The 11,462-nt window shown below is 41.1% G+C and overlaps 1 protein-coding gene across 4 annotated transcripts in view; it reads left to right on the plus strand.

Annotated features, from left to right (window-relative positions):
• KALRN (kalirin RhoGEF kinase) overlaps positions 1-11,462 on the plus strand; it is a 982,696-nt gene that overhangs the window by 249,205 nt on the left and 722,029 nt on the right. For all 4 annotated transcript variants that reach the window (XM_069064963.1, XM_069064965.1, XM_069064964.1 and 1 more), the window contains one exon: positions 10,757-10,831. In XM_069064963.1, coding sequence (XP_068921064.1) covers positions 10,757-10,831 — 75 coding nt within the window. The remainder of the gene's footprint in view (positions 1-10,756; positions 10,832-11,462) is intronic.

The raw sequence follows: 11,462 nt of genomic DNA on the forward strand, positions 1-11,462 counted from the left end.
GCACGTCCATGGGGCATGGGAGATCTTTAAATCCCATAACCCTTACAGGGCCATACCTGTGATTCCATAGGTACAAGGAATTTGCTGTGTTGAAATGCACATCAGCACCTGCTCTGTAACTTATAGATGATTAATGCCTAAGCTACTAAGAGGTTAAGTGAAATAGCCAGTATGTTTTAGGGATGGGAGAGAGACCCATATCTTCCTTATTTTGAGGATGGCTGCATCTCAGAATAATAGGAAAGTCATTATGGATAAATGTAGGGTTGGGGATAGAGAATAGACCTGCGATTTAATTAGGGATAGGACCATTCATCTGAGGGTCTTTTCCAGCATTACATCTATGATCCTTTGAAAGTTCTATGATTCTAGTTTGGGCTGCTGACATTGGTAACAGGTATATAAGATTTATGAGACTATAAATTGCAGGGCAACTTCAGGCCAATGCCTCCAAAAAAAAGTCTATTGAAATAACAGAACCACCTGCTGCCTTTGAAAAATGCCAGGAAACATAGAGATCCAGATGAAAAAACCTCCTCCATCAATGATGGTTGGTACCTTCTCTATAATTTGGAATCTTAGAGAATTACCTAGAGCAATGAAACTGAGGGAAACAGGGTTATAGTAACGTGCCCAGGTTCACACAGCTAGTAAGTGTCTGAGGCAAGATTTGAACTCAGGAAGAGGAGTCTTCCTGACTCCAGGCCGGCACTCTACTCACTGCACCACCTAGCCACCCCTTAGAATAAGTTTCAAAAGTTACTATACACTGAATAAAGAGCTTCTCCAGACTTTACTGCCCCAACCCCCTGTTCATTGTGGGATCTCTCACATAATATAGTATGCAGCTTCCATGCTTCTATGTGAATTATTAATTGTTATTGGGTAAACCGAATAACTCAGAATCTAAGGAAATAATAGATCAGCAGAGACTCTAGCCAGAGGCATGCAGTTGAAGAAATTTGTCTTCCTATAGCTGCTTTCCCTCCCTTTGACTGTTTGAGTTGTCCTTAACTCTGTCAAATCACTCTTGAGGTGCAACAAATAGAATTGTAAATAGTATTTTCTGTGTGAGACAGGGGTTGTATATGGAATTCAAGCCAATTCAATTCAACAAATATGTATTAAGAACCTACTGCTTGCCTGTGCTAGGTTCTGGGGAAAAATGACTCAATCATTCAAGGGTAGAGTTTATTTTCTGCTTAACTTTTGATTCCCTTTCTGGTGAGTGCTATAATTTTTGGCCTTGTTGGCCATAGTATCACGTTGGACCAGAGTATCCAGGAAATGGCTAAGTATTTTTTTTGTGTGTGTGTGTCATAAACCCTTTTGGAGGATTGGTTAGTCCTATGGTCCTCTCTCAAAATGATATATTTAAACAAATAAAATACATAGGATTAGAAAATAAAACAATTATATTGAAATGGAATTATCTAAAAAAAATTAATTCCCAGATCCCAGATTAAGAACTCCTGGTTAGGCAGTGTAGTGAACAGAGTGCTGGATTTGGAGTCACACAGGCCTGAATTCAAAGTCTCAGATTCTTTTTAGCTGGGTGACCTGGGCAAGTCATTTCACTTCCGCCAAACTTAGTTTCATCAAGCACAAAATGAGGACAATGATAGCATCCATCTCCCAGGGTAGATGTGAAGATCAAATGTGATAATAAGTGTAGAGAGCTTAGAGCATAGTTCCTAGCTCCTAGTAGGTACTTAATAAATGTTAGGTATTATTATCACTATTAATATTTGTAAAGTACCTGGCACACAGTAGTCACTTAATAAATGCTCCTTTCCTTTCTTCTCCCTTGCATTTTAATTGACAGCTCGCACCCTCTTATCCTATAGCCTAAAGTTTGGATCATTTTGGGGGAAATGCCCTCTTGTCAAGCTCATCCATTGCTCCCTGTGATTTATCTTGACTTCATATTCTGCTACATGGGAAGTGCCATCTTCAGACTTGAAGTTTGTGGTCTCCTTCCTACAGATCATTTGTAAATCTGTTATATGCACCTAATTAAAAAGCAATCCCTAAAAACCTTTGGTTTTTTTTGCTCCTTCTAGAAATTTATTCATTTATTGCTATGTTTTGTTTCTCATCTCTAAATCAATTTTTCACAATGTGATGGTCATTCAATTTCCCAAATATGTTTCGCTATAGTACCTTGTCAAGATCTCTTTGAAAATCTAAATAAATTATATCCCTCTGTTTAGCCTTTGACCAAATCATTATTTATCCTCCTCAAGGAATTCCAACAGGTTATTTGTGAGACCATGTGCACTGGACAGCTCACACATGAGATTCATGAGTCTTGGGCTTTCTCTCAACTTGTCAAATGGGCAAATCACTTAAACTGTTCATGTTCCTGAAAAGTGGTGTGTAATTCAAAATTTTGAAAATGAACATCTTATTTAAGTGTATTAGAGCACTTCTTTTTAAAATTTTTGAGACCTTTTTTTTTTTACATCAACAGAATTTTTTAAATATATCCCCTCTACCCACATACCCTGAGGGCCATCCCTTAACAAAGGGGAAAAAAAGAATTTTAGCAAAAAACAAAATAAAGACACCAATTTAGCAAAATTAATAAATATACCAATTAAATTCAACAGTACATACAGCGTTCCATATCCAGAGTCCCCCACCTCTGCAAAGAGTGAAGGGATGTGCATTTTCATATCTCTTCTTTGGGATTAATCTTAGTGATTATAATGACAGCTTTCAGTTCCAATTTTTATTGTTAATCTTTTCATTTACATTGTTGTTGTCACTGGTTGCAGTGTGTTCCTGGTTCTGCTTTAGGGAGACATGGGAAGACTTTCATCAGTTCATATGCTTTCCATATCTCCCTATATTCCTTATACACACAAGAGACATAGTAATATTCTATGATATTCTTGTACCAAAATTTGTTTTATCATTCTTTAATTGATGGGCATCTACTGTGTTTCCAGTTCTTTGCTATTACAAAACAAAGCTTCTATAAATAATATTGTTGTGTATGGAACCTTTCTATAATTGATCTCCTTGGAGCATATGCCTAGCAGTGGAGTTCCTGGGTCAATGGCTATAGATATTTTGGTCATTTTCTTAGCATAATTAAAAAAAATCTACCTATACATGTACATGTTAGGCTTTAAACCCTTTGAAGGTAGGGATGCTTTCACTTTTGTCTTTGTATTCCCAGCATCTAGCACAGCGTCCGACATATAGTCCACATTTAATAAATTCATGTAGATTGATCTGATTAATTGAAAATTCCATATTGCTTTCCGGAATAACTGGATCAGTTCACAGCTCCATCAGTAGTCATTAGAGTGCTTGGTTTTCCATAGCTCCTCTATTATTGACGAGTCCCATATTTTTTATCTTTGCCAATTTGCTGGATATGATGTGAAACCTTAAACTTGTTTTAATTTTCCTATCTCTTATTTTTACTGATTAGGAAAATTCTTGTATATAGTTGTTAATAGTTTGTGATTTTCTTTTGAGAATTTTTTGTTCATATCCTTTGATTATTTAATTCATTGGGCAACGGCTTTGGATGTCAGTTCTATAGATAGCTTAGGTATCAAGCTCTTTGAAGAGGGGATACTTCCTATTTAAAAAGAAAATTCTTTTGCAAAAGGAAGAATGTTTCTGTTAATTTAGATCATTGTGCAAAGTTCTGAGCTGTGATGAGGGAGAATTCTTCTATGTAGAAGCAGGAGGCTTCATTCTCAGAAAAACCTAACTAGAGAACTTAACATTTCCTATCACATCTGAAAAGAAGCAGTTCACAGACATTTATTTATTTTTTTCTTTTTGGAGGTTGGAGGGCAGGCCCATTAGGATTAAGTGACTTGCCCAAGGTCACATAGCTAGTTAAGTGTCAAGTGTTTGAGGCCGGATTTGGACTCAGGTCCTCCTGACTCTGGGGCCAGTGCTCTATTCACTGTGCCACCTAGTCACTAGTGTCCCACAGACATTTAGTAACTGAATGCTATCTATCAATTAAGTGATGGATATAAGAAGCAGCAAATCAGGTCCTGACAGAATTTATAGTCTGCAAGGGCCCCATCCCCCATCCAACTTCTGTTGTTGTTCAGTCGTTTCAGTCATGTCTGACTCTTTGTGACCCCCTTCGGGGTTTTCTTGGCAATGATACTGGAGTGGTATACAGCTCATTTTGAAGATGAGGAAATTGAGGCAAACAGGGTTAAGTGACTTGCTTAGGGTCACATAGCTATTAAGTGTCTGAGGTCAGATTTGAACTCATAACGATGAATCTTCCTGACTCCAGGTCCAACGTAATAGGTTATCTAGGGTCCTTCCTAAGATTTGTATACAAATAATTAAAATATGTGATAAAATAACTAAAAAATATGATAAGTTTGTAAGAGAGATATGAACAAGATTTCACAAAAGCAAAGAGAGTTCAATGCTGGGTAGAGTGTGTGGGAAGGGAGGAGTGGAATAAATGATTGTTATTTGAGCTGGGCCTTGAGGGATGGGTAAGGTTTCTATAGTAGAAGATATCAGAGGAGGATGTTCAAGAACTAGGGAATGGAATGAACAAAGGCTACAGGGTAGAAACATGCCCAACCTGTGTGGGAATTGAGAATTTGTCTAGATTGGCATGAGCATAGAGTCCCTTAAGGGGAGTAATGAGAGGGAGGGCTGGAAATATAGGGAAGTGCTAGACTGCAGATGGCATTGAATGCCAGCCTAAGCAGTTTTAACTTTATTCAGCAGGCAATGGATAGATAAAGTTTTGGAGCGGGTAAATGGTCTGATTAAAGAAGTGCTTTTGGAAGATTATTTTGTGTGTAGGATAGATTGGAGGCAGAAGAGCAAAAGGTTTCCCTAGAGAAAAAGTAGGGTAATGGGAGAATTGGGGAATGATGGATGGGTTTTGAAGTGTGAGGTTCTGGTGCTTCTGGAGGAGTTTAAATTGGTGTTTGACTCTTTCAGCTGCTCCCTGGGGCAAGGTGCAGGACTTTCTCAGGGAGGTACTCATTTACTTTCCTAACAACAAGTTGGAAAGTTCTCCTAGAGGTCTGGAGGCCAGAAGGCAAGTTTGACTGTCTTCTGAACGACTTTACTTAGGGGAGTGGAATGGAGCCAGAGAAGTGACAAAAAGAAGAGGGGTGTATGGGAAGGAAAAGAGATAGTGTGCTGTTATTGGAGTAACCCTGCATTCAGCTGTGCCTCACTAATTTGTAATCACTAATAACTTGGACAGGAGTTGTTTAACTTTTAAAAAAAATGCATTTTCTAAGGAAATAAAAAAGCACGAACACCATTGCAGGAGAAATATTTATTATTTTTAAAGCAGTTAGCAACATCATTTAAATCCAGATTACCTCTTGCCTGGACTATTGAAATAGGCAACTGTCCAGTCTTGATATATCCAGTATGGTGAAGTCCAAGACCTCTTCTCAGAATAATGTGTCTAAATGCAAAAGATTACAGTGGAAACCAACTATATTGAAATATAGTTATAAAAAAATTCTTCTTAAATCCATGGGTTTCAGCTTAATAACGCCCGTTTTAAGGCTATAAATTGCAGAGATGGTTCCTCCTTGCACTGGTAGAGGGAGGTTCCTCATCTGGGAGCCCCCAGTACTAATAAAGTCACAGACCTAATTCATTTCCCTGTCCTTAATCCAATCTCTATTCTTGTCACTCTCTCACCATGTGGAAGGTACTATATTGGGTGCTAAGGATACAAAACCAAAACGAAAAACAGTCCCTGTCCTAAAGGAGCTTACGTTCTACTGGGAAAACACAACATAAGTCAGTAGGTAAGCATATACGCGATAATTTCAGCAGGAGAGAGAATACTTAAGAACCAAGGGGATTAGGAAAGGCTTCCCTGAGGAAACCACCTCTTGAAGGAGACTAGCAACATCTTGAGTAAGTTCCAGCCCTACAGACTGAAGTCTATGAATGACCTCTAATTAAACTTGATTTTTCATTGTCTGGTTTGAATTCCCTGTTGAGGTCTGAAGTGGATGTTCGGGAAAAGTCATTTTGGGCCCTTGCCTGTTGTCCTCTCCTGTGGCTAAATTGTCAGTGGAGCCCTTGGGAGGAGGAATGAGGGAGGTCCCTTAATTAGGTTTGCCCTAGAGAAGGCCTGAAGAATTGGGGTCTGGGAAAAAAAAAAGCATCTTCCTGCTGCCTTTCCATTTCCCTTAGGCCCATGTAGGTGATGGAAGTTGATAATACCTGATGAGGAACAGGTGTTGGCTGGCCTGGGAAGGGGAACACAGCTTCACATTACTCCTTCAGGGAGAACCATGTCCAGGGCTATGAGAGCATGTTGGGATTCTCCCAGAACTTAACCATTTGTAGCCAACTGGCATCCTGTCAGAAGCCTGTAGTGGTTCAGACTCATTTCAGAGTCAGACTTCCACTAGTTGGCTCTGAGGCCTCTCCACAGCCCACATTCCCCTCCCTTCCCCAGCACATAATTGACCCCATCTTCCATTTATTCTTGGTCCAGATTTTTGCATTTGCTCTCTGTTCTTGATCATGGCTCGGCTTCTCTCATCTGCTTAGGAGCCTATTTATTCTTCACCCTACACAGAGGCTTCCAGAAGAACAGGAATCTTTTCTCCATGAACTTGGAGAAAATTGGGCCAGGAGAACCCTGGCAACTCACCTGGAATGCCTTACTACCTGATGCCTTAATACCTTACTAACGTACAGAGTTTCTCTATTTTTCCTAACCCTACTCAGGACTTATCTCCAAGATATTTTCTGGGGTTGAGTCACCATTCCCTCTCTTAGATTTGGTACAATTGCCAGTAGAAAGCCAGTAGAGGACGTTCTAGGCAATGAGGTTTCTGGGAAATGAAAAATAGAACATCCTTGAAAAGAAGTCTGACTACAGGGTGCAAAGGGCCCAGAATATAGTAGGTACTTAATAAATGCTTCTTGACTCATTGACCCAGGGGAGTGGACAGTCTTGGAATGTAGACATAGGAGAGTCACCATGGGTAGCTACAGACAAAAACACTGTTGAATTCATAAAAGGAAGGATCGTGCAAACAATCTGGTGTACTTGGCACTCCCTGTGGGAGCATAGCCATTGGTCCTTGACCTGACAGAACGGGGAAAAGCCAATGGGGATGTTTTTTCTTTGGGGTTACCCTGGCACACCTTATGCACAATATAGGAAGGCCTATGGCAAAGAATAGAAAAAGTATTCCTCTTGGCTCTGCCTCAGGTTATATACAGAAGATTATATGAAGTTTATAACTGTTTCCTTGGCAGTTTGGTTCCCCCAGATTCCCAGCTGCTAGTCTCTTCTTCCCTCCCCACCAAGCCCTGAGCAAGATGCCTTGTTTTCGCTTTGTATATCCTGATACGTGCATATATTATTTCTTCTAGTAGAATATAATAAGCTCCTTGGAGGCAGGAACTGCTTCATTTTTGTCCTTGCATCCTCCAGCATTGGGCATAGTGCCTCGTGAGCAGAGGCTTGACAAATACTTGTTGATTTATTGACTGCAAATTAAGGTAACTTTTGACTCCACTGAGGGAATATGGCACCCTCAGCTTTGAGGTGAATAAGCTCAGATAGTTATGTTTTATCTGTTTCAAGAAGCTTGTTGGTTCTACTGACCTCCCTTCTCTAAGAGGAAAAAGGAGTAATAGAGGACATGTCAAGAGGGCATAAGGTCTTTAAGGGATGGAGGGGCACATTTTCTGTCCTTAATTTTAGCAGCCTGGACTAAGGAGATATCCACATTGTTATGCTAGGTCTCTAAATAGGTTGTATCCAGAGAAGGTCAACCAAGAGAAAATGGGGATTAAAACTGTGCCATACAAATAATTGGTTGAAAGAGTTGGTAATTGTTAGCATGAAAAAGAGGTGTTTGTGTGGTGTGTGTGTGTGTGTGTGTGTGTGATTTAGTCTTGATGTCAGGGGGAAAAACCCTTCTGAAAATTAGTGCTGTCTCAAAATGGAATGGGCTGCCTATGGAGGTAGAGAGCTCCCCATCGCCAGTTGTCTTCAAATGAAGGCTAACTGATCATTTGTCAGAGATGTCCAATAGGTCATTCCTAAATCAGGAAGGGATATTGGATGAGGTGACCTCTTAGTTCTTTTCCAACTCTGAGATTTTATTATTTTGTGAATTCCCTGGAGTACGGGGGCAACTGGTTACTTGGACCTGGGGTAAGGAGGAGCTGAATTCAAATTCAGTCTCAGGCACAATTGACCCTGGGCAAGTCAATTCACATGTTTGTCTCAATTTCCTTAACTGTAAAATGGGGATAATAATAGCACCTGTCTCCCAGGATTATTGTGGGGAACAAATGAGATAATAATTGTAAAGCTCTGACACATAGTATGTATTTTGTAAATGTTAACTATTACTTTTTGGAGCTATGCTATTCTATTTTAGCCGCCCCAGTGTGGACAATGAACTCTGCATTGATTCACTCCTGGAATAAGGATTATCCATTTTTTCACTGAATGGTGGCTTGGTATGATGGAAGGAACCCTCCATCTGGGGACCAGAAACCTGGTTTTGCCCTGCCCTCTGCTACCTATTTCCTTTTGTGACCTTGAAAAAGTCATGTTACTTCTCTGGGTCCTCAGTTTTCTCATCAGTCAAATGAGAGGGGGTGGACTAGATGATCTCTAAGGATTCTCCCAGCTGTGAATACTGTGATCCTTGGTCTCCCCCATCCCCACCCTCACCCCCTGTGGATTATGGGCTAGTCCCTAAGGGAGGAGGCAGGATGTGAGGAGACAGATGTCAGGCAGAGGCCCCAAGCTCTGTGATCTTCCTGCCTCTATCCCACTGAGGCCGATAGAAGAGAGGCCATGCTTCCAGGGGCGCATCTGTGTCATGTTTCAAAGAGAAACAAGGGTGAATACCAAGAAGGAATCAGGAAGGGGATAGGATTCAGAGGGAGTAGATCAGGACTATAATTGTAAAGGCATGTTAATTAAAGGATCTGGGGTACAACGTGCTGGTCTGGAGTTCTCTGCTTCTGATGCCATGCTTCTTCCCTTCCCGTACATCTGGCACTGGGTCAGGCTATTGCCCTTTCAATCCAAGGACTGCCTGATTTCTTCTTTCATTTCCCACTCCACTTGTGGTCCAGTGCCCCCGCCTCCAGCCCCCCTACAAGAATGTGATTAGGTCTCAGAAGGAACTTCCCAACTGTGAGGGTGATTGAAGACTTAGTAATAGGTTATTGTGGGAGGCCGAAGGATTTCTGTGGAGGTCTTTCCCAACATTTCCCAACAACAACAATAACAAAAGCCCCGCTTATTACTCATTGTTAAATAATGATCATGATGAAGAGGAGCAGATGATAGGAATCATTCTAGAGGAGGAATGAAGTTCATTCTTCTGCTTTGCATCTCACCCATTCAGGATTGGATTAGCTTGTAAACGGCTCTTTGTACTTTATTTTATGAACCGGAAAAATGTCAATTGTCAGTTTAGTGCCCTATATGGAGAGGGGAGATGGAAATGCTTGGAGCTTTAGGATCAGAAGGTTATCTGTCTGCACTGACCTTTGGCTCTTGTGGAGACAAAATGTGGTGGTGGTGGTGGTGTGTGTGTGTGTATGTGTGTGTGTGTGTGTGTGTGTGTGTGTGTGTGTGTGTGTGAGAGAGAGAGAGAGAGAGAGAGAGAGAGAGAGAGAGAGGGAGGGAGGGAGACAGAGAGACAAAGGGGGGGAGGGAGACAGAGAGACAGAGACAGAGAGACAAAGAGAGAGACAGAAAGGGATAGAGTAAGGAAAACAAATAGGGAAAGACGGAGACAGAAACAGAGAGTAAGAGAGAAAGAGATACAGAGAGACACTCAGAGAGAAACAGAGACAGAGATACACACATGAAGATGAGAGACAGAAAAAGCTGGGAAGGAAAAGAGAGCATGTGTTAGACTGACATTATTTGATCTTTTAGGAGTAGCAGGAGGAATAGCAGTAACTTGAGTCCTTGGAAACTTTCACCTTTCGATTGGCATTGTATTTGTATCAGTCTCTAGTTCAGACCCTTATCCTTTTTTGCTTGGATTATCACAATAGCCTCCTAATTAATCTCCTTGCCTCTCAAAGTTCATGCTTCAGACACCTGCCAAGATAATCTTGGGAAGTGTACATCTAAGTGGGTTACTCCCCTGTTTAAGAACCTGCAGTGGCTCCCTACTTCCATCAGCTTAAAAAACAAAGTCTTTGACTTGGCATTTAAAGCTCTTCACTCTTTGACTTCAATCTACCTTTCTCTTATTGTATATGACTTTGGTTCATGGAGTCTGCCTTTTGGCCAAAGTGGTCTACTTCCTGTTTTTAGAACCTGGAGCCTTGTCTCAGACCTCTGTGCCCCTCTTCCACCCGGCTGCCTCTTAAAATCCCTTGCTTTCTTTCAGAACTCAACTTAAGGGCTGATGCCATAGGAAGCTTTTCTAGCTCTTCTAATTGTCAGAATCCCTCCCTTCGCCTCAGATCCTTGTACTTGGGCTTAACTATTTATCTGCTGTATCTATAGGGGAGAATGTAAGCTTACTGGGCAGTGCTTTTCCCTTTGTCTTTTAACCCTCAGTGCCTCTTACCGTGTCTTCCACCTGGTAGACAATAAATGCTTGTTGGATTGGAACCTGGTCTGTCAGGGAGCAATGAGGCATGCATTTCTCTTCCTCAGCAGGATCAGATGGAGGTGGGAGTGGACTGAGACCATGGTTGGGGCTGAGGTTTGGTCCCCTCCTCTATTTAACCCTGACTCACTGCCTTCCATGTTCTGCAGGTTCTTTTCGAAATGATGGTTTGAAAGCTGCTGATGTCCTCCCTATCCTAAAGGAAAAAGTGGCCTTTGTTTCAGGTGAGTGTGGGCTGCTCCTTCTATTAAAATAGAATTAAATAGAAGTGGGGGCACAGGAACCGTTCATTAATCTCTCAGAGGCAGAAAGTGAAAAAACTGACTTGGACTTGGGAATCTTATTTCCCTGTTCTTTGGGGAATTGATTCTTTATCCCAGTACCCATCCCTAGCCCTCCCTTTAAAGGCCCCTAATCCACAACCACCTAATTTTCTTGAATAGAATTCAAAATTCTTCCCCTAAGGGAATACCTACCCAATTTCAATTGGCTGTCAAATCACTGAAAATGTTCTTCTTTTTAGTCCTTTTAGAAACTAGACCACATTGGCAAATTAGCTGGTATTATTAAGGATGAGTGTCCAGAGGACACTTCCCCTTCTCCTACCCCTGCACCCCTTCCATCCTAGATAGACACATAAATACATTCCTTTTCATTGTTGTTAATTTTTAATTTATGTTGATAATCTTTTGTTTATATACTACATTCATTTTTAATATATCTCTCCCTTCTTCCTTACCCCATGAACCACCTCTTGTTATAAGTTGGGAGGGAGGGACGGAGGAAGGAAGGAAGGAAGGAAGGAAGAAAGGAAGGAAGGAAGGAAGGAAGGAAGGAAGGAAGGAAGGAAGGAAG

This window comes from Petaurus breviceps, unplaced genomic scaffold (assembly GCF_028583685.1).
Source record: "Petaurus breviceps papuanus isolate PSGF00001 unplaced genomic scaffold, PetGlider_PUasm1.0 90654, whole genome shotgun sequence".
NCBI classification, from domain to species: Eukaryota; Metazoa; Chordata; class Mammalia; order Diprotodontia; family Petauridae; genus Petaurus; species Petaurus breviceps.